Source organism: Clupea harengus, chromosome 5 (assembly GCF_900700415.2).
Source record: "Clupea harengus chromosome 5, Ch_v2.0.2, whole genome shotgun sequence".
Classification (NCBI taxonomy): Eukaryota; Metazoa; Chordata; class Actinopteri; order Clupeiformes; family Clupeidae; genus Clupea; species Clupea harengus.
The window spans coordinates 7,661,246-7,684,290 of NC_045156.1; the positions used below are offsets into that span (position 1 = coordinate 7,661,246).

The window sequence follows — 23,045 nt, forward strand, 5'->3', positions numbered from 1 at the left end:
TGTGTGTGTGTGTGTGTTTGTGTGTGTGTGTGTGTGTGTGTGTTTGTGTGTGTGTGTGGGGGGGGGGGGGGGGGGGGTCGTGTGCGTCTGTATGTGTGTGTGAACACGCCAGGTAGAGTGTGTGTGTGTGTGCGTGTGCCTGTAATTTCTGTGATGCGTTGATTGGTACGTCCCTAATACGTGTCACAACATTTGGTGGATTACCCTACTTTTTCTTGCATCACATACAGAAGTACCTCTCGTTTTTGCTCCTTGTCAGAACCTGATCTCCACGGCGAAGCAAGGCTGAGGTCATTCCCACCCTTAGGCGCAACAAGTTCTCACTTGTGCTTTGACGACTCACAAGAGGCAGAATGTTATCAGTATTACATTTTATTATTTCTCTCTCGTCTGCTACCACTTTGGGCATATTTAGAAGACAACCGCAGTGCGGAATGTACTCAGTGATGATCACAGTTTTGCTACTGGGTGCTTTTACTATTGAAGGACTGGAAGCAGCGGCAACAGCTAGAGCGTCTCCGGGGTGCGCTTCTTGCGCTTTGTCGATGATGGAGAAGGGGTCGGAAGATAAGCTTTTGATCGAAATAGCCAAGCAACAGATCTTGAAGAAACTGCATCTGAAAGAGAGGCCGAATATCACCAGCACAATTCCCCGAGCAGCGCTGATGACCGCTCTTCGGAAACTTCACGCGGGACGGGTGAAGCAGGATGGGACGCTGGAGTTGGATGCCAACCTGAACACACAAAGAGATCAAGCTTACGAGATCGTGAGTTTCGCAGATATGGGTAAGCATATATAAAACCTTTTTCTGTTGCTCTCAACTGTAGGCAGTGATGTACAAATCCCGGTGGACCATCAAAACGAAATATATGTTAAGTTACTATCAAATCCATTAAGTCGAGTCTCATTTAAATGTTTATGTAGTCTGATATTTAATTGTCCAAGTTTTATGGTAACGGCCACATTTTACTGGGGGAAAAATGAAATCCACACGTCGTTTACTTTGTGTTAAATGGCCATCTGTAATAGTCAATTGTATAAATGTACAGTATGTACGTTCTCATATTGCTGGCAAAAGCATAGGCCTATACTCAGTTCCCCTCTCTCTCTCTCTCTCTCTCTCTCTCTCTCTCTCTATCTCTCTCCCACTGCTCAGACAACGGTGGAAGTGAGCCCAGCCTGAGCTTCCAGTTTGTGCAGGAGCAAGGGCACAGCGTGCAGGTGCTGCAGTCTTCCCTGTGGCTGTACGTTCCCTCTGCTGATGTTGCCCAGATGAAGGCGCACATCTTCTTGTCGGGGCAGGGAGGCTCCAACCGCACACTGCTAATGCAAAAGACCCTGGAGGTGCAGAAGAGCGACTGGCACACCTTCTCTCTAACGCGCACTCTACAGGCCTTCTTGGACGGCGGCCAGCGGCGCCTGCAGCTGGAGGTACATTGCGAGGACGGAGGGAAGAACCTGTGTAATTCGCACGACACGGCCCACCAGCCTTTCCTGGTAGCCCAGGTGCGTCTCCGGGATGACGAGTCCACGCACGCCTTGACGAAGCGCTCCCTGCGTTGTGGAGAGGACGAGAGCGTGTGCTGCAAGAAGGACTTCTACATCAAGTTCCGTGACATCCAGTGGCAGGACTGGATCATCGCGCCCGAGGGCTACCACATGAACTACTGCATGGGCCAGTGCCCACAGCACCTGGCCGGCTCGCCGGGCATTGCCTCGTCCTTCCACGCCACGGTTTTCAGCCAACTCAAGGCGAACGGCATCCACAAGGCTGTGTCGTCATGCTGTGTGCCCATTCAGCGCCGGCCTCTGTCAATGGTCTACTTCAATTCCCAGCACAGCATAGTCAAAACCGATGTCCCTGACATGATAGTGGAGTCCTGTGGGTGCACGTAAAATAAACACTTTAGCGCACATTACGAGTTCAATATTGAAAGGAAAGAGATATTCGACTACATGCACAGAAATATCAGCAGAAGTGTATGTACATTGCATATGCACATACATTATGCATATATTATATTTATGCATATGACCAACAGGTGATTCAATCAGTCACCTGGTATTGTGGTAACAATAATCTAGACCTGGATTCATGACAGTTGTTACCTAAATGGGTCAAATAGAAACCCCAAAGCCTTTGCTATATTCAGAGGTATAAGTCAATATTACCCTGATATAGCTACTATTTTGTTCTATTATGTTTGACATAACTATTTTTGTAATGTTTCATATATTACATATATACTTTTAAGATTTTAATAAGTAAGTACATACTGTAAGTTGTTAGTGTGCTGTACAGTATGCAGTGCCTAGAGCTCAGGGGGGAAAAATGTTAAATCATTTTAAATACCAAGTTAATATGTGTTTCATTCAAACCGGTACACCTAAAACACAAAGAAAATATTTTCCTAAAGAATGAATCAGGCCAAATCAAATTTAAGTTAATGTCTTCTTCAAGTCTAATTTCAGGTCTTCTTTCAATGGCCTTATTTATGTCTGAAATGCATTTATTGTATATTTCCCTATGTTCTCTAACGTTTTATTATCAGGTTGCCAAAAGGGAGCGAAATCCAGCACAACATAGCCATGGCCACTTAAACACATTTCAGTATAATTACAGGGCGAGTTTCGTCACTTTTCAAGGGGAGCTCATACAGATAGTTTAGCCTAGTTTACACTTACTACTTTTGTTAGAAGTTTCTAATGACTATCTTGCTGACTAACTTCCTGGCATTAGTCTGTCATCACTAGGCCTTGAGAGTATGAGAGCATTTTTGCCTCTGAATCGTTTTGAACCAGACTTTAACTAGATCATGGAGCATTTCAGATTGCCATCATCCAATGCTTTTAGAGTAAAGAAAGTAGATACATGAGACCAAAGAGGATGTTTTTAACATGTCTGGGCACTAAACTGTTCTTTTTTTCATGTCAGTTAACAGTATTGATGCATTGTTTAAAGGCACCCATTGGATGTGCAGTGGTTAAAATGATTTCATCAGCACCTACAGTGTATTATTTGTTCAGATCCTTGCTGGGGCACGTGCTCCCTGCAGCATGAACTTTAGGTTGTTACTCAATGACATGAGTAAACATTTAGTTATTGCCACAGGGTCTGTAAATGTGAAGGTCTGTGGGAAATTATGGGCAATGTGCATGTTTTATGGCACGTCTGACCTCTGAAGGGTTTAAAGTTTTATGATTTTGTAAAGCATGATTTTAGCTATTTTTAAGACCATGCAGATAGTATTTGTAGATGCAATTCTATTCTTAATTTCTGTGCTGATGTATACATACAGCTATACTCAAACAGGAGCCTTTCTTAGCTGACTTCCAGAAATCTATAAGCACTTCCTCATTTGCTATGAGCACCTGCAGAACCTGAGCTTTTTTTATTGTGTTTTTTTCAAAGCACTTCCTGTCCCAAGTCTATGTATGATAGTGGCAACCTTAAGAAACCAGTGTCTCAATTTGTACCTGTGTATATTTTGCCTCTCATTTGTTTTTGATGCAATTAACTGTTTGTCACTCAAAATGCTGAATATTATTATGTATCATTCCATTCTTTATTTCATTTTTGCCACATATCAACAAGCTAATGTCTTACAACCACTATCAGGATCAGTATATTTTTGCATCAGCACTTTATAATACCAATATGATAATGGAGATTAACACTAGATATTTGGGGCACTCATAATATGTCAAGAACAGAGAAAGTGCTCCATTATTTTTCTTGAGCTTTAATGTGAGTCTCACTATTCAAGCTTGTGTTATGTTTTGTGTATTTCTTTTGTGTTATTTTTTTTTTTGCTATCAGGTTACTGTAAATTATTTTAACAACTTTGGGATACTTATTGAATCAATTTTTCTTTAATCTGTCAATGTCATTTTATATTTTCTTATGTTTTAGAAGTAACAATGAGTTGCAATTTAAAGACTGTACTGTACAGCATATTACGATTATACTGTAACTGTGATTACAGTATATTAAAGCATATAAATATATTTTTAATAAAGATATTTTACCTATGAACTTTCTTTTTGAGTCAGTGATGTCTATACAAGTAGTTTAGATATTAGATATGCACGCCCAAAAGCAAATAGACAAAACTGATCATAAAATGTTTTATGTCTAAAAAAAGCAAACCTGACTGATCAAGATCACCAAAAAATGAGACTTTAGTTTTAGTTATACACAAGAAAAGATTAAATTCCTTTTGCTGTTAGTCGGAGACTTCCCACAGTGGCCAAACCTCTCACCTATCTATTGGAAAAAGTAAAACCTAACAACCTAGCCAGTATCATAACAGCGTACATTACAACCATCATACCGATACTCACCAATACTTAACAATAACAACATAAAAAAAAAGACGCCTTTGTGAGCATTTCACTGGGGTTATCAACAGGGCAACCTCCTTCTTCAGTGTTTTGTTGAATTATGCCCACAACACCTGCAGAAGGCTCAACAGCGGTGTTTGACGGCATAGACCCTTCCCCCTCCCCAACAGAATGGGTTAGGGCACATGTCAATTTCAGAGACGACAGCAGACACACCTCTAGATACACCCAAGCATTACTGAGAGACTTCCCCACAACAACCACGATCGAATGCCAGTCCTACCGGGTTCTTCAGCTATTTGCTGGCGGCTCTATGTTTGCCATCTTCAGCCGTACATATGCAAATGAAGGTGGTTCTAAGTATGGCCTCTTCAGCTATACCCATGTCCCACTGATGCAAACTCAAGGTATGCCAAAATCCTAAAGATCTTGCGAAGTATGTCAAAGTATGCCAGCATGCCAACTTCCAGAACATCTTGCGACAACAGGCGCTTAATACAGGTTAATTCACATGTCCCCAAGTAGTCTGTGAGCGCCTCAGCTTGCTGGCTCGCTTTTTCAACAGCCTCAAACAATCGAACAGAAGCAATGTGGTTGATTCAGCTAAAAATCCTCCACTGGTCTTGTGTGTGCTTGCCAACCTTGTTCCCTCGCTTCCGCAACCAGTTCTGCATATTTTAGCTTCTTCCTTTCAAAGGCTTCCTCAATTGCATCTTCAAAGGGAATCATTAACTCAATAAAGTAAACAATGCACTCACACTCAGAATACAACACCATGTCTGGTCTCATAGCTGCCACAACAATACACTTTGGAACTTGAAGTTGCCTTCTGACATCAGCCAGCCAACTCCAATCCTGCGCTTTGCCAGTACTGTTTGTGCATTCCTGGTGTCCACTTTTCGGTCCCTCTTGCACAAAAGATATTCTTCTGTCCCTGTCAATAACCAATGAAGAATTAACCTCAACTAATTTATTCTCAAACAAACATGTCAATGATTTTAAAACCAGATTATGTCTCCACATGAAGCAACCCTGACTCAAGCTAGTTTTGCAACCAGAGAGAATATGTTTTAATGAGCCTACATCTGTACACAACTTGCAGAACTTCAAAAATCCTTTTCCATACAATGCTACTTTACTTAGACGACGTGACATCCCAAGCCATTTCCTAACTGACTTATTCGTGATTCTCTCAAAATTCTCCACCTCTGAAATAGCAATTTAATACACAGTCAAGGACACAGTATAGAATCTAACTGCAAGCGCCACAATTTCATGTTAGCAGGCAAGAAGGTCTAATCAATGGTATTGAAATTGTTAACTTCTACGATCTGTCCACGGTCACTCAACATCGAATTGTACACCTTCCTAAGCTCTTCACAGGTGACTATACAATAGATGGAATCACCTCACCATCAATATAAAAGCTCTCTTTTGGAAGCCATAAACACACTGTTTGTTATTTTCTGTTCAATAACTACTTTATTTTGAATTCACCTTAGCTTGCCATTGTCCACTCACTGGTTCAGATATGAGATTTTATATGGAGAACAATACATTATTACTTTTAAGTTTACGGACCCGATTCTGGTCCTTTTATCATCCATGACAGTGATGAGAGGGGCTACATAAGTTACTGAACATTTTCTTTCTCTCATTATGAGATACCCCAGTGACAATCTCCTGCTACAGGGCAGAGAATTAAAGAACAGGAAGTCACTTACCGGTGCTTAAGACAAACGCCAGGTGGACCCTGTAGTTGTAGTCCTTACTAAAAACATTGCCACCTGAGTAGCTAAGAATACCAGACAGGACAAATGCACAGTTTATACATTTAATACAGTATGAAAGTTTTAAATTCTCATTTGAAGGAACTGATAATTAGAAAGGGGTCAAACCTTCCATTTATAATATTGCCTCAGTGATAAAGGTGATTTCTTCAGTCTCTATTGAATTCAGTCTCTTCAGCGGAATGTCAGTCATCAACTTCCTGTAGCTTACTCCAACCATCTGAAAAACAAGGTTTACATTTCATACAGGTCTGAGTTTCCAAGTTTAAGTTTCGTGTCATGCAGTGGAAAACTCCCCCCATGTTTCATGCAGTCTGTTCACTGAAGAGATCCATAGCTAATGCAAGCAGCATGAGACATTTCTGTGCAGGCATCAAGAGGAAATCTATAACTAAATTAAATTATAGTTAAATTACACCCTTTAAATTACAGACACAATACATTGCAACTTTCTTGTGTTAGACATTTTATGAAACATTTAGAGTAGGCTGCGATATGAAGAAAATAACAGTCCTTTTTTCCACATCATTGAGGATTTTCATCAACTTTAACAAATGCTGTTTGTCAATATGAGTTGTAGGTGACACCTTAGGCTATGTTTACTCTGCATGGTACATGTTTGGCAAGTTCCGATTGTTTGCTTCCATGTGGCACATGGCTCATTATTGAGGGGTTAATACACAGCTCTAGAGAAATTGGATCTATGTGCATCCCTTTTACACCAAGGCTTCAGGTCCATTTACTCCAAGGCAAAAATCATAGCTCATTCTTCTGCACTGTATAATTTGCTGAATTTGTTGTGGAAGATAAATATGACTTGCAATCATTTCAATTGAAATTACTGCCATTTGTGGCTTCTAGGTTGTGTTGTTTACACCCTTGTTGATTTATGTGGTCACCACAGTGATGTCTAAAATGGTAGGCAGGTTGTTACAAGAGACCTTCTTTACAGAGGTTATAAACTTTATCGGATACAAATGGGTTTTTCTCTGGTCGGTGAGACAAGACGGTCCTAAAAATCCGATATGGGCTAAATTTCAAACTTTGCACCAAGGCCTGCTGTGCAAACGTCACCTAGTCTAACAGAGCTAGCTCGTCAAAAATGTGAACTTGAAGTGTACTGAATATGTATGCCAACTAGGCAACTTGCTTCTTGACTAGCTACTAACTTCCGCAGTTCTATTTACTTACAGCCAAAGACTGCTCATTTGAACCTCATTAGGTTCGGCGTTCAGTAGGCATTGAAACTGTAGTGTTAGAAAATGAATGCTAACTGTTTAATCTGATTTGATAAGTCATGTATATTGAGACACTGTGCTATAGTGCCCAGCTTTGTTTCTTTTACACTTCCCTGTAAAAGGTTGACCTTTATTTATGTTTTTTGATAAGGACTGTTGTTTTGAACTAGGCCTTAATTACTGAACATTTTAAGTTTTTTATCCAAAATGACAATAAATAAGTAAATATATTAATATCAATAAATGCAAACAATGCTACTCACTTCTTATTAGGTTAATAACTTCCACATTTCAAATGCCCAACATATATGTTCATATTTGCAAGACTATAGACAACTTAAATGCAGTTAATTCCTAATTTGACTTGTTTCTCTCAATGTCCCAATATTTCTCTTCAAATTAGAAGTCAGTAAAAAGCACAGTTTAAGTCAGTGATGAGTGAACACAATTCATTTATTATAAGAATAATACAGTGATCCAACTGGTGAATACATCATTAGATCCCTGAATTTTTCATATGACCAAAAGAATATGTTGTATTAAAATGAAAAATCAATAGTGTCTGAAAGGCAAAGAGCGTGTTTGCATGGGCAAACAGTTGAAGTGTTTTTTTATGTACAATCTGTGTTTGCTGGGCAAACAGCAGTCCATTTTTTTTCTGGCAAAGTCACCAAACTCTTCTTGTAACAGGGCAGATATGAAATAGCCAAAAAGAAAGATAAAGGGAGGCTAAATATTAATCATATTAGGTTCCACAGAAATACAATATGAGAAAAGTGTGCATTTCATTCAAATGTGTGTGCACTGAATGTTTATGAATTCACTTTTATAGTTATTATTGTAGTTATTATATAGTTCAGCTGTATTTCCAGTGTATTCCATTTTATATTCTTTCAGCACTCTGTATTGCGTAGTAATACTGATGTGTATCTGTAAGTAAAACATAAGATGACAATGTTAGGAAGAGAGAGAGAAATTCATAATTGTTTATAACAAATAAATCACTATCTTATCAGGGCTGAAAACAACAAATCAAGTAATTTTTGATTTGCACATTACTTGAACTTGCAGTGAACACATGCACTGGTAAATGCATGCACAGCCATTTGTGTGTTTTGTAATAAAAGTATCAGCCATATGACAATGTTTGAATGTAAAATGGTAGAAACCATACATTTTTAACAAGGCTGTGATATAGCTATACAAGCTATAAATGTAGCAATGCTGTAATAATACTGTAATAATAATGTTTGAGATATTAGTGTAGATTTTCTTTCAGATGCATTTGGCAGGTGCACATCTCCACTTTGGCAGGCTTCTTTATTTACTGAGTGGTGCTTTTTGTCCTGATGGAAAATACCCATCCCTGGCTGTAAATGTGCAGCTTGCTCTCACGCTGTCTGGTCATGGCTCACGTGCACTGCCAGAAGAAACCAGATAAATCTGAGAGTGCCACGTAAACATACCAAATTCCTTTGCTACAGAATCAGGCTGACAAGGGGATGTGTGGTTTCAAGAGAAACACATCACAATAATGATTCTGATGAAATTTCAAGATGACCATAGCCTACTCCTAAACTGACAAAATAAAGGGTTAAAACTGAAAAACATGAAAAACATCACAAAATGTGTGCGTGTGTGTGTGTGTGTGTGTGTCCCAGGAAGTGAACACGCTGGAGCAGCTAAGGGGAAAAAGACTGTTCTGAAGGAAATCTAGTGACTCACTGATACACAGTGACACTGACCCAGTGACACTGACACTGACACACTGACCTAGAGACCAGCTGATTTTTTATGGGCCACTCTAATCACACGCAGCGCTTACAATCCCCGCAAATCCCCTTGAGAGTGGTTAAGGTGTCAGACGTGTCTCCATGAGGGCCACGGGCGGTTACGTACTGCCTTACGCACTTCTGACATCCAACAAAACAACACAGGCAGCAGCTTTTTGAGAATCCTGGCTGAAGTTGCACTTTCATCACTTTAAAGTGGTGTTTTGCTTGGGAGGGTTTGGGTATCATCTAAAAGCATTATATTTGTACAGCCTCGCCTGTCATTTTGGCATTATTCTTAATTCTTAACTGAATTTTATGACAGTATGTTTTCAGTTGCAACTTTCCATTGTATTCACGTCTGATCTTGGCAAGGCAGTGGCATTTGTTCATAAGGTTGTTCTTCCAACAAAGTCTAATCCTAACCAAACCCAATTCGAACCCAATTAAGGTACAGGACAGCCGGACTTTAAGCTTTTAGTATTTGTGATAAGCACACAGCAGATGCTGAACTTCATTCGACTTCACTTCTTTCTACATCAAGGAAAGGTAAAAAAAAGTAAAGGAGTAAAACACCCTACCTAAACACCCTTTGCAGAGAAGCCAATAGGTCATAGGCTTGCACAATTCTTGCACAATTATCAAGAAAAGACCAGCATGGAAAGGTACATATTAGCTAGAGAGTCTACCCACAAATGGCCAGGTCATATTTGACACATAACAGAGAAAGGCTGAAGACGATGATTTCATGCAAATATCAATATGGAGTCAAATTGAAGTGTCTGCAGTGCAACCCAACAAAAAACGTTCCTTTTTGGAATGCATATGGGCTACCACAGTTACCCACACCATTACTTCAGGAAAAAAAAAATATATGCAATGACTCAATAATTAACATTGGTTAAAGTAGAGTATAAAGTGTTTCTCTGTCACAAATACCGTGGTATTTGTTATACCACCTGTGAGTCTAACGTGAGAAAACAAGATTTCTTTTCTGCCGTGTGTGGCTGTGCTCCCGAGAGCCCACAACACAAATTCCTTTCTAACATCTTCCAACCTTTAGTATGGGCCTGATCTTCTACAGAGCGGGTCTGATACAAAATGGGCCTACACTTGAGGTGTAGTGTTCCCTAGTGCAAGTCTCTTCAAATAACTTGTAAATCCGTGGTCTGATCCCATTACAACAGACCCAATTACCTATTATATCCTTATGTGTTACATCAGACTAGCTTTCACCAAAGAGGAAGAAGGACAGCATGGATTTATAGAGATATATAGATCAAATTAAATTAAATTAAAAACAAATGGACCCTCAGTTGTTTAGAATACATTGCTGATAATCTAGGTCAGGGGTTTTCAACTGGTTTTGTCCCAGGGACCACCATTCTGACTAGAAAGTAATTTGCGGCCCACTGATGTACCTGCACGCGCGTGCGTGTTTGTAACCGCCGCCACGCCCCCTCCCCCGCACAGATATTCTGCCTATAACACTTAAATATGTGAAATTATCAGGGTACATCGCCAGCCGCCGCCACGCCCCCTCCCCCTGCACAGATATTCTGCCTATAACACTTAAATATGTGCAGTTATCAGGGTGGATCACTAACCGCCGTCGCCACGCCCCCTCCCCCGCGCACATATTCGGCCTGTAGCACTTGGGTAATCTTGAAATGTGTTAAAATATCAAAGCGAATTTATAAAAATAAATAAAAAATCAATGGTGAACTGATCAACATAGGCTCATGTCGCGGGCCCCTGCAATGCCGTCGCGGACCACCAGGGGGCCACGGACCCCCGGTTAAAAACCCCTGCTCTAATCTTTCACCATTTCTCAAAGCGTGTGTGTGCGTGTGTGTGAAGGACAGTGAGAGAGAAAGAGAGAGATCGTGTCTGCTTTTTCCAGCCTTGTAGGGATCTGTTGCTCCCTCACCACGCTGTGTCTTATGGTATAAGTTACATGCACTTAAAAAATATTTTGTTGGATTTGCTTTGTTGTAATGTGGACATCGTTGCACATTAATGTGTGAATCAACACAGATTTCTCTTGTAAGCCTTTTAGACACAACTTCAACTAATTTCAATGGAAGGGTTCACAGTTAGATGAAAGGTGCCAAATGTCTTTATTTCATCTATAAAACTAGCGTTATGTTATGCAGGATTGATATAAAGGTATATATCCACCATAATCTTACTTAGTAATGTATTGTTAATATTGCTATCACAGAAATGACATAAAAATCTCACAATGTCATTGCTTTTAGACATTGCGCTTCCTGAATAACTCGGGCAGCTATACTGTGCGTCATCTGACATTCATTCCTACATGAAAAAGCATTTTACGAAATAGTAAAAGCGAACCTCCGCGAGATGAGAGACAGGCAACACATGCCAGCAAAGATTTTTAGTATAGTGACTAAAATAGACCAATAATTCATGGCATAGTTAGTCAGAGTAGGCTTAGTGAATGCTTTTAGCATTAAAGTTCAAATCCGAGTCACGTCGTTTTGGATAACCTACAATAAATAATGACATATCCAATACACATTTCAGACAACAACGACGATAAGAAACCTCTTAAGCGGTCATTGCCGACAGATGCCAAACAGTCTTTGACTGAAAATGAAGCCGAATTGATGGTGATACACAGCTGCTTTGAAAGATAATAAGCGAAACCATGCCCAAATGAGCTATGCTTCGCTGTTGTGCAGAGACAACGGGCTGCCTCGCTAAACGATGCACACCTGTAACTCACGTGACCCTGGTTATTATTGAAACGAGAACGAGGGCGTCGTGCCTTTATAAGACTGCGTTAATGGTGCCGTGGAGTCATCCCTTCCGTTGTTGTTTATTGATTGTTAAACATGGCTTCATTTGCAAAGGTGGTTGTGTGTGTCCTCATTGCTTGTGTCTGTAATGGTAAGTTTTCCCCTGGTTTCTGTTGGTTGTGTTTTATCTTGAAATTCTGTCTGAAATAGTCACTCGTTTTGTCTTCCTTTGAACAGCATTCGGTTTTCCGAAGAGAGATGTGAACTTTAAGGCCTCTGCAGTTGACCGCCAAAGTGATGATGTGGTTGTCACCAGGGGCGTCGTTAGGCCTATTTTAGGGGGGCTGAAGCCCCCCTAAAATGTTCTTCAGCCCCCCCCAAATCATTTGGCATTATTGGCTTAAAAAAAAATTAAATAAAAAAAGTTAAACTATTGTTTCTCACACGGACAAGTTAATTATAACTCTAACATGCTACTTATATGCGTGCGTTCTGGTTTGTATGTTTACTCCCCCTTCAAATTATACTCCAATAGCCTTTCATCATACTTTACGATATAAACCCCGGACACTAGTACCGTCTCGTCAACGACAGCCAGTATTATAGACAAGGAGTTCAAAGTAAATTATGCACGGAGTGAAATTGTAAGTACAAGAAGTTATAGAATGTGGCTATCTGTAGTTGTTAACGAGTGTTACCTGCTTTAGGTTTACTTGATATGAGGCAAATGAAAGCGAATATTGTAGTGGGCTATGTTAAAACTAAGCTAGCTTGCTACTTTGTTAGAAACTGTCACCAGTTAGCAAGAGTGTGAACGAGCGAATTCGAAATACAAGAAATAACTATCGACATCTCTCTATTCTTTGCATTGATATATCTCTCTAGTATTTCAAAACAATATTATCAGTCCCTATAGAATGTTGTTATTTATAATCAGTTAATGCTAGTGAAAACTAAATGTCATAGTGTCCCTCATAACGCTATTGTACCGGTATATCATCAAATTCATTGACCAGATGGATATAAGAAGATTCTTTAGGAGAGGTGGTAGCTCCGCCCAGTCAGATGAGAGAGAGAAGCAGGAGATTGACAGGGCTGAAGGAGCCGGTGTGATGGAGGTTAGTGGTCTACAGGTCTAGAAGGAAATGAGTGGAGTTTTTTTAATTTTCTTCTACTGTGGTAGAAATGTATAGGCATTTGTTGTCAGGCCTAGGCTACTCCAAGGGTTAACCTAAACTAGATTATTACATGATATTTTTATGCCAAGTCATAAAATTGGCTTCTGGATTTCGATCAGTTAATGTTTCAATGTTTGAACTTATCTTAAAGGGTCATGCAGAAGGAGAGGCTGAGGCAGAGAGTCAGAGAGAGGAAGAGACAGACCAAGCAGCTGCAGCAACTAATGATTTAGGTGAAAAAGACACAGGGCCCAGACAGGTTAAGCTGAAGAGCTACCCACAGGACAGCTTTGGTGCTCAGAACAGGTCATTTCACCACAGCTGGTATATTTGTGTTGTCAAATTTCACTATGACCCTGTCATTCTGTCTCTTGTGTTATACTGAATGCAAGCAAAACTACAGAGCAAAATCACACTCTTTCTGATTAAACCAATCTATGAACTGTCTGAAACAATGGATATCCGCGGCCCCAAATGGGCCTTTAAAAAAAAAATTGCAGCGCGCAAACATGCCACTCCCCTTGCGGCTAAGCCCCCCCTTTCTTTGAATCCTAGAAACGCCCCTGGTTGTCACCACAACACCCGTTCCCCACAACCAGACCACCTCTGCCCCTACTGAAGCTGGTGGTGAGGTTTCCTTTTAACGATATTTAATTCAATTCAATTCAACTTTATTTCGCCATGTATACAGATACTAGGAATTTGTTTTGGTATTCTCCATGCAGGCTATAGTATCACCAAACTATCTCCTGCACGAGATCTCCACGGCCGCTACACAAGCGCCATCAGATCATTTAAGGGTTCTGTTGAGTCTTGATTGTGTTGGTTAAATGTTGACTCTTGTATGTTTATCCTAAGGTGGAGCAAGTGAAGATGCTGTGGCTACTACCCCAGCACCTAATCCACACAACCAGACAACTTCTGCACAAACTGAAGTTACTGGTAGGGTGTTTCTTTTTAGTTTTTGTGTGGTTTTCTGCAAGTTTGGTTTTTGTATAAAATGTGTAAGTGTGTCCCTTGGTTTCTCTCTGGCCCCCTCACTCATGTGGAATCCCAAGATGAAGCCAGTGAAGATGCTGTGGACCGCCAAAGTGATGTGGTTTCCACCACAACACCCAATCCCCACAACCAGACCACATCTGCCCCTACTGAAGCTGGTGGAGGGTTTTTTTTTTTTTTTTTTTTTTTACGATATTTATGGATTCTGTTGAGTCTTGATTGTGTTGGTTAAATGTTCACTTTTGTATGGTTATCCTAAGATGGAGCAAGTGAAGATGATTCAGATGATGATGATGCTGCAAGTGAAGATGATGATTCTGCAAATGAAGATGATGATGCTGCAAGTGAAGATGCTGTGGCTACCACCCCAACACCAAATCCCCCAACTACATCTCACCACACTGCAGCTACCGGTAAGGACATCAGTGCATGTCTGTTTTGATGGAACACTTTGAATGTTTGCGCCCCCCTTTTGACAGTGTCCCTTTCTATTTGTGCGTAATCGCAAGATGATGCAAGTGAGGGTGCTGTGGCTGCCTAAACTGGAACTACTGGTAAGGGAGTTATGATTATACAAGGAACCACTTGGATGGTCCAAACCGTTTGCTCTTCTGGGTCTAGGAACTTTGAGTGTTGTGGTTTGGCATGATCACTCGTTAATGTTTAAAAATGCAGCCTGGCAGGTCTCTAACAAATCTATACCTGTAGTCACAAATGTTTGTTTGGTTGAAGTTGAACAGCTCTGCCTGGCGCAGTGGCATACCATAGGATTTCAGACAATAAATGTGCAATTAAAAAGGTTTTTGTTTCTTCTCCCTGTAGTATCCCATACGACTGAAGTCTGATTCGACTGCTCCTCTGGTCACAATAACCTGTCTGGACTTTTTGCCTCTACATGTTGACTGCAATAAAGGACAGATTTTGTATTTTTTTTAATCAAATGTTGTCTTGCCTTTTTCAAATTGAGGCCTTGTCCTGTTTTGGTAGTGGAGATGACTATGAAGCCTCTTTTCTAACGTATTTCCTGTAGTGGTTTTACTATATGCTTCATGCAACAAGGCCTTCAACGACTCTACAATTTAAAAGCATCTAGTTGTCTGAATTTGTAAAATGGTTGAACTGGTAGTGATGCACTATAATGGTGAACTGCTTGTGGCATTTCAATAATCTCTACTGTACTGTTTGACATGTACATCTCAAGTGAATTTGCGTGGTAATTGGTAAACTGATGTCCGTCCCTACTAAGGGAGTACTGGCCTTAGTAGGCTAACGCCCTCAATGTAACGGCTATATAAATGGCATACAGTGTATGTACTTAACTTTTTAACACAGCGCTGAATATACCATTACATACTTGTGGTATCTATTTGTGGAAGCCTACCTTTACTATATCACAACTAGTTTGCTCTGCATTATATATTAGCAAATCTGCTGTAAGTAAGGAAAAATGAAAGACATGAAGTGTAACATATTTACCAAAAAACACCTGCTTTCTTCTCACGTAAGAACAGATCTGGCCCTGATCTAGCATGAAGCCGTCCCAGATATTGTTCCGGTATGGGGCTGCCGCATCAGCACACAGCCATTTAGTGATCTTGTTAGCAATAGATGCTCACATGTGGCGTACCAAACACACTGTACTTCTCTTCATGAACAATCAAGCTGGCCAAGCCATGTTTGATAGTCATGGCTCATGAATGGATGGAGGAATGAGTGAATAAATGAATGTTTATTTTGCAAACGTTAAAGAGCTTTGGCATTAACAAAGCATACGTTTGGCAAAAGTTAACAATGCACCAATGCAGAAGTTTGTAATGGTATGGTTCAGTGGTCTAGTGTGAACATCTGGAGGCAGTAACATTTCTATAGTTGCTTTGACACTATTCACACTATTCAGCAAGCAAAATCATTAGGTGTTCTTTCGAGCAAGACTGCAGGTTTTCCGGAAATTATCCTTTCAATTATGAAATGCAATTCTTCCAGTCTTTGTTGTATAAGAGCAGATCACCTTTGACAAGCAAGGTCTTTGACAAGCTACTGTCTTAACCCTCCTATTATGTTTGGGGTCAATTTGACCCCATTCAATGTTTAACGTCTCTAAATAAATGTTTGACATCATTTTTTTTGCTTCATATTTAATGACTTTTCCTAATTTAATGGGGACAACTGGGTAAAGGCAAAATTAACATGATGATATGTTTTCAATGTCCTGTACACATACTTTACGCATAGGTGTTGTTTGGGGTCAATTTGACCCCAGGCTGTTTTAATTGTATAAAATATACAAGAAATATCAACTTTTTTCATCACATTGTTACTTTTCTTGATAAAAGAAATAGTTTTTTACTCCAAATGTTATAGATAGCAACAATATGTACTTAGAAATAATATGAAGCCATAAAAACACCAGAAGGATATCTCTTTCCAATTTTAGGTCAATCAGTGAGATTTTATGGGGATCTGCATATTTCTCCATAGTCGCGTAACATGTATTCTGGATGTATAAAGAGGGTGGGTGGGGGTATTGTTTTATTTTTAAGGGCTATTTAGGTAGTCAACAAACAAACCTAAAGTACCTGACACAAAAACTTGGGTAAAAAAAAAGAATTATAATAATTTTTTGGAGGTTTAAATTGCTGGGGTCAAATTGACCCCAAGCATAATAGATGTGGGTAAAATTTGAACATAATAGGAGGGTTAACTTGTTATGTTGACATTAATGTGAATCAACCTGGCAATCATATATCAGTCTCCCATCTCCTTGAGGGAGCTCTGAGACATCCACAAAGGCCTCGGGTGCTTCCAATCTGGGACGTTATGGTTGAAGCCCCGACGAATCTCCACCTCAACCTGATGAGCCAATTGATCAGCTGTCTCTGAAAATACTGTCTACAAAGATTGTTTTCTTACTTGACAATAGCCGCCCTGCCACCATCGGGCCAATTCGGGGCGAGCCAGTGCATGCCAAGGCCAATTGCATTTCCATTGGCACATAGCCCGATGACTACCCTTGGGCCAACAAGGGCCAACTAGTGCCGAGTTAGGGGAGTCAGGTAAGAGAGGGACGGTGCCAAAACAACAAGATATCTAGTTCAAATAACCGACACGGTGCCAAATAACCTTAAATCATTGGCAGGGGTACCACGGCTAATTTTGGGCACTATGAATACATATAATATTGGGCCCCACCTATTGATTCTCGGCCCCAAAAAATTCGGCTATGTTTTTTTTTTAACCCATATTTCAGCTGTAGGTGGCTCAAAAGTGTTGTTATGATCAAGCAAGCTAACCTAATTACTGCTAATAAGGTGTCTGAATTGATATTTCTTCACCCCCAGATTTTGCCTCGCATGAAGACCTACTAGGCTGAGTTGACTAACCCAGTAAGAAAGTGGACAATCTTATTCTGACTGAACCATCCCATTATAGCTTTTGTAATGGTCCACAAACATTGGAAAATATCTGTGACTTTATCAGAGCAGTGTACTGGATAATTATATTTTTCAGCACATTTTGCTACACAAATGTATTCCACCTGTGGCCTGTGGGATTGCTTGACCCAACAACCTTTCTTTTTGAACACCAGAGCTGTAGCCGAATATGAAAATTAGTGTTGATAGTGAATATAATTTTTCAAACTGGGAGTGGGAGTGTTGAGCCTTAATGGTTCTCATACACTATAAACGCAAATATCACATACTAGCCTAGTCTTCATTATAGTAACTGAAGGACCCAGACTTCATTTTCCCTGTCTATGGGCTGAAAAAGGCTGTGAAAAGCGTAAGAGCAAAAAACATTTCCCTGCTGTGAGGTGAATTTTGATGTATCTAGATGTGAGGATACAGTTTTTGTGCCTAGAATGTGCCGGGATTGGGCCTAGAATGTGGTGCAAGGTGCCTAGTGGAGTACTTTGAATACTGTCTGTATTTTGATTTATGTTTGTTTATTTTGTGGGCACATGTTTTGGGGTAGAAACCAGATAGTCCCTGTGTAAATAAAAAGAGCCACTATCTCCTGCACTGTGTTTTTCCACTCTTCACCACTATCTCCAGTCAGCCCACATCCCAAAACGTGGGGTGACCGCCTCACTCCCTCACAACAGTATATATCTACACACACAGCAACTTGGGGTTGAAGACCTTCAAATATAACCATCAAAAGGAGGATCTACAGCATGTGGCATAGCAGCATCTGTCCCCCCTGCCAGTGGGCCCTTCAGGGGTGTTGGGTCATTACGACGGGCCCTTCAGTGGTGTCAAGACAAAAATCAAAATATATACAAAAAATGTAATTGCCAATTTGTATTTGCTTTTAAACGTTTGTACAGGTTACCAGTCAAAGGTCAAAGCATGAACATGGTATAACCATCACACACATATAAACAAACATAGGGTAAGTTAGTGTAAGAGAAATTTTAACCAGTCAGTTTTGCACCATACTTCTACCTGCTCTTGTCACTGTGAACCTACATGGTTGGAAGTATAATGATAGGTTATACTCTTTGGCACTGTTCCCTGAAGGAAGACACAAGCAACCACATGTCTTGTCTCTTTGCCAACCCAAGTAAGATTCTTGCAGTCAAAATAGGAATGGTGGGTGTTGCAGCGCAATTTTGTGTCGGGTACGTTTCACAGTGATGTGCTGTCCAGTGTCTACCAATTGGTCTAAAAGGCATTAATTATCAAGTTTTCTAGATTCTGAATGGTGGTAGCTCATATTCGTCAGAGAGTTATGAGAGGAATTGTTTTCAAATGTTTGCCATTTGCCTTGCACCTAACTTTTGAATTTTCTCCAAATACCTCTGGACCCATCAGATTATATTACATTCCAGGGACATTTTGTGACTTTGTATTTATAGAATTAGCACTTAAATGATTTTAACAATGATGTATTGAATGAAAGAGACTGTCACCGTATCAAACACTCACTTTCACCCAAAGCTTCACTGTTTGATTAGGACAGGTGCGGTGTTACTCTTTGACACAAATAGTGATTGTGCCAAATCCTGTGCCTGCTGTGCTCTCCATGGATCGTATTCCACAGAAATACATTGAGCACTCTGAGCAATATAGGTAAGGAAAGGACATGCAGTGTTCCACTTAGGACAGGGGCTCCTAGACGCAAATAGTCCTTGATCCAGTGAGAGCCTGCATCAGTGCAGCTCAGGGAATTAATGCCACAGTCCTTGTTGTTCTACATTAACCTCCAATGGATCAGGGCTGTTATCACACACATAATGTCCTGTCCAGAACTAATTCTCTGAGGTTGAAGTGAATGCGCACCACCTTTCAGTCTTTCCCTGTTTTTAAGCTGACAGCTAAAGTGGGAGATGGACAAGGAGTGTGTGAGGCCCCAGTTAAGCTGGGTGTGAAAGTATAAGCAGCGTCATAAAGGCTCAAAGGGCAATGGTGATCTCATATATGCTAAGAATTCTACTTCCCCATCCAACATGTGGTTTGGCATAAATAAAATAAAAAAAGTAATGTGACCACCTGTGGATCTATCTACCTGTGAATATGGTAAATATCTGAGTCCTGTGTCAAATGTGTGTCATCACATACCTTTAATCTCACTCTTGCTTATGTAACAGCAGCAGAAAGAAATGTCAGAGGATCAGTTCTGGGATGGGAATAGTGTGGATTCCTCTGCTCTACTGCTTCATCTTCTGCGTCCATTTTCTCCTGAAGCATAGTTGGGTTGTGAGCTGAAGAATCCTAATAAATGTGACAGAGAGAAAGAGGACAGAAGAAATGGCAAATAATATAATGTTTTAATAAATATGAATGCATCAGCTTGTAGAATTCCAGTGCATTTCAACAATTTTGGAACGTTGGTCCAATGTTGAATACTGTTGTGTTATTTTCACAATCTGAAAAGCATTTATCAACAACATCAGTGTACAACAAATGGGTTGGTGACTGAGTGCAATTGGACCATTGTTCACACTGTGTGACACTGCCCTCTTGTGGTAATGACTTAAGCCCCATAAAGACTAAAGTCTCGTGAATCAGCTGTCTCACACATTGCAATCACATCCTCTATGGAGCTAAATTGTTTAATAGTAGTGTGTAAATAATTGTCTTAATGTATACAATAGACATGGCATTGGACATCGGGCTGTAAGCCACATAATAAGGACACTGATAACCCAACATGTTATCAGTGCTCATGTAAATTGCTCATTACATGGCTGTGTGAGACACTGATTTCTGATCAGTCTAGGTTTTCACAGCTCTGTTGTTTCTGAATAATAAACTGTTACAACATACTTTTGCCAGAGGCTATCAGTGTGTGTCGCTCTGTAAACTATGCAGTGCTAAAGAATGACAACAATGGGAGTAAAATTGAAAAGGAACAGACCACTTTCTGTTACTGTTGTTGACTTTTGTTGACTGTTTTTGACAAAATGTTTAGGAATATGGACATGCAAAATTTAGTTTGAGAAATTTCTAAGGTTCAACCCAAGAACATTAAGTCAATTTGAATCATTGTTACAGGAAGTTTGGAGACCAATGTATTTTTCAAGTGCAGGTATTGTCTCTTGAATGTATAGTTTAGCATCTGCACAGTACAACCCTCATGATGTGTTCTGGTGAAAAAAATGACCAGACTTACACTCATGAGGGTTCATGACATCTTTCACCCTATCTACTTGAATGGATGAAATAAATTATCATACGATTGTTTTTTTCTTTCAAATAATCTACTTTCAAAATTGTTACATTTTGTGTGTCCGGTCAAAAATGATAATGCCCAAGCCTAATTCCTTTTAAATGAATGCCCCAAGACTATAATACTTAGAGTTTTAATTTAAATGTACAAGTTGTCAGATGTCACATTTAATGCAGTCAGTTGGGTGTTGATATGAACAGGTGTGGATTTTTCATCATAAATCACACCATTTCAAGACACATTTCAAGTGTTATTAATTTGTAAAATGATTTTATTATGTTTATTGTATGCGTATTGTAAATGTGTTGTTGTTAGTTGTTAAATACATTGTTAAATAAAAATAAAAAAATTTGAATCCTGAGATTTAGATTTGCACTGGTTGTATGTATGTTAAAATATTTTGAGAAATTCCCTTATTTTGAATAAAACTAAATGGTACAACATCATTAAAAAGAGGCTTGTAAACTAGAAATTACATGTAATTATTAAAACAACTACATGCATCTTTATGAAGGTTTAAATGAAAACAGTCAAAATGAAATGTTTACAAAAAACATTATTAGCATTTATGTCAGGCTAGTCAAACAAGTGTAATCATGTTACAAACACAACATGATTTTCATTAAATGATCATTACATATTCATCAGTTTAAATTGAACAGTTTGCAACTGTAACCTTGTAAGAACAATCTTGCCAATCCATCAATAATCAAAACGTACAAAATACAGAAGTCTTATTTATCTAGCTTATCAATCTTTAAAAAAAAAGAGTAGGCTACGTGTTGAGGTACATGGCAGAATCATTCTCTCAGTAAGATTGTAGCTCGTTACTTGTGTAGATGAGGCTGGTTGTGTTTAATGTAAGGAGGTATAATGACCACTGTGCCAAATAGGAAAAGTAATCCATTTTACCTGAAGACTCTAAGTCTCTCATTCTAACAACTGGAAACGCTTACCATGTACTCACCCAGTTTTTGATCATTTAGTAACTGTCAATAATTTCATAATTTCCTTTATTGTAATATAATATTGTAATATTGTTTCCATTACTGTTATTAGTAGTTGAGCATTTACCTTTACCCTTTGCTACAGATTGATTGTAATAATGTATTTTTTTTATAAATACTATGAACATGAACTATAAAAAATTAAATGGCAAATACAGGGATAATGTATATGATAACAAAACTATAGAAGTGTATTAAAGACATCTTAGATTCATTAAGAATATAGCCTAATAACAAATTCTTATGAATGATCAATTATATAAAATAATGCAATTCAGCAGAGTGACATATATGGAGGTAATGTCCACATATTGAAATCCTGATACATTCAGTTAAAACCTTCAAATGACTCCATAAATGATAAGCTATTATTCACTTCCACCAGTGAGTCTTACCTCTGGCCACCCTGTCAGGTCAGTTCAGTGAGGTTCTCTGACTGGACAGCCATCCCTTCCCTTCCCTTCCCTTTCTTCCTCTCTCCTCTCTTGGCTGAGCAAGGGTGGAAGAGCGCGCAGGAGAAGCACTTTTATATGCTGCAGCCAAGGGATCCTATCAGTAGCAGCCTGAGACCCCAAGCCAAAGAGAGCATGTGCAAAGGACCATCTGCAATGGAAAAACAAATCCTGTAAAGATTTTGTGGATTTCAGAGTTGGAGGTAATGATGTCCAGCTGCCTCCCGCCCTGGTAACAGATGCACTCTGGTCTGACTGAGAGTCGAGCTCATACAGTAGCCCAGGGTGAACCAGGCCTATTTGGGTCCATGCAAAGTGCAGGTGAACTATTTTTGTAGATGCTGTGCCTTGGTAGTTAATTTGTTTGTGGAGAGGAGAACTTTTTTTAGGGGCAGACAAATGCATTCCACAACAATCATTTTTACCGAGCTAAGATGCGGAAAACAAAACCAGGGAATGAGTGTCCAAATACTACTGTGTCCTAATAAAATAGGGTTTTTGTGTATTTACATACAATTTATGTTATTCTAATTCCTGAAGTTGAAGAGACACCCTGTGTTTCCTCATGTGCCAATGTTTGGATTCTTGCCCAGAAGTGCTGCTTCAAGTTCCATGATGATTCTGTTTATACGTGCTTTAAATGATGGACATTTGGGATATTTAGCCATGCGCCTTGGGTTGAAAAAAGAGTTTAAACTGTTGTGAGGGCTATGAACTAATCATTGCATAAGCACGTGAGAAAGTGATGAGCAGAGATTCATTCTCTCCTTTTCACCCGGCTACCATGAATAGAAAGGACACACGTGTGTCCGCCAGGTCTGCCTCCC

General features: G+C 39.6%; 1 protein-coding gene and 2 long non-coding RNA genes across 4 annotated transcripts; 2 read left to right on the forward strand and 1 right to left on the reverse strand.

The window, feature by feature from the left end:
- Positions 1-74: 74 nt before the first annotated feature.
- LOC105912222 (inhibin subunit beta C) lies at positions 75-4,037 on the forward strand. The gene is made up of 2 exons (XM_031567548.1): positions 75-786; positions 1,158-4,037. The coding sequence occupies exons 1-2, from the start codon at positions 354-356 to the stop codon at positions 1,895-1,897; spliced, it is 1,173 nt and encodes a 390-aa protein (XP_031423408.1). The 5' UTR covers positions 75-353; the 3' UTR covers positions 1,898-4,037.
- Positions 1,800-22,436, reverse strand: LOC122132903. Of its 2 annotated transcripts, XR_006152413.1 has the most exons (6): positions 22,162-22,436; positions 19,649-19,801; positions 6,244-6,355; positions 6,070-6,140; positions 5,104-5,279; positions 1,800-1,881 (listed from the first exon to the last, which is right to left on the reverse strand). It is a non-coding gene; the product is annotated as an uncharacterized LOC122132903 (long non-coding RNA). The 2 variants fall into 2 exon arrangements; XR_006152412.1 differs by lacking the exon at positions 5,104-5,279 and having other exon boundaries at positions 1,801-1,881; positions 22,162-22,389.
- On the forward strand, positions 13,986-14,398 carry LOC122132902. Its single transcript, XR_006152411.1, has 3 exons — positions 13,986-14,030; positions 14,147-14,245; positions 14,348-14,398. It is a non-coding gene; the product is annotated as an uncharacterized LOC122132902 (long non-coding RNA).
- Positions 22,437-23,045: the final 609 nt, after the last annotated feature.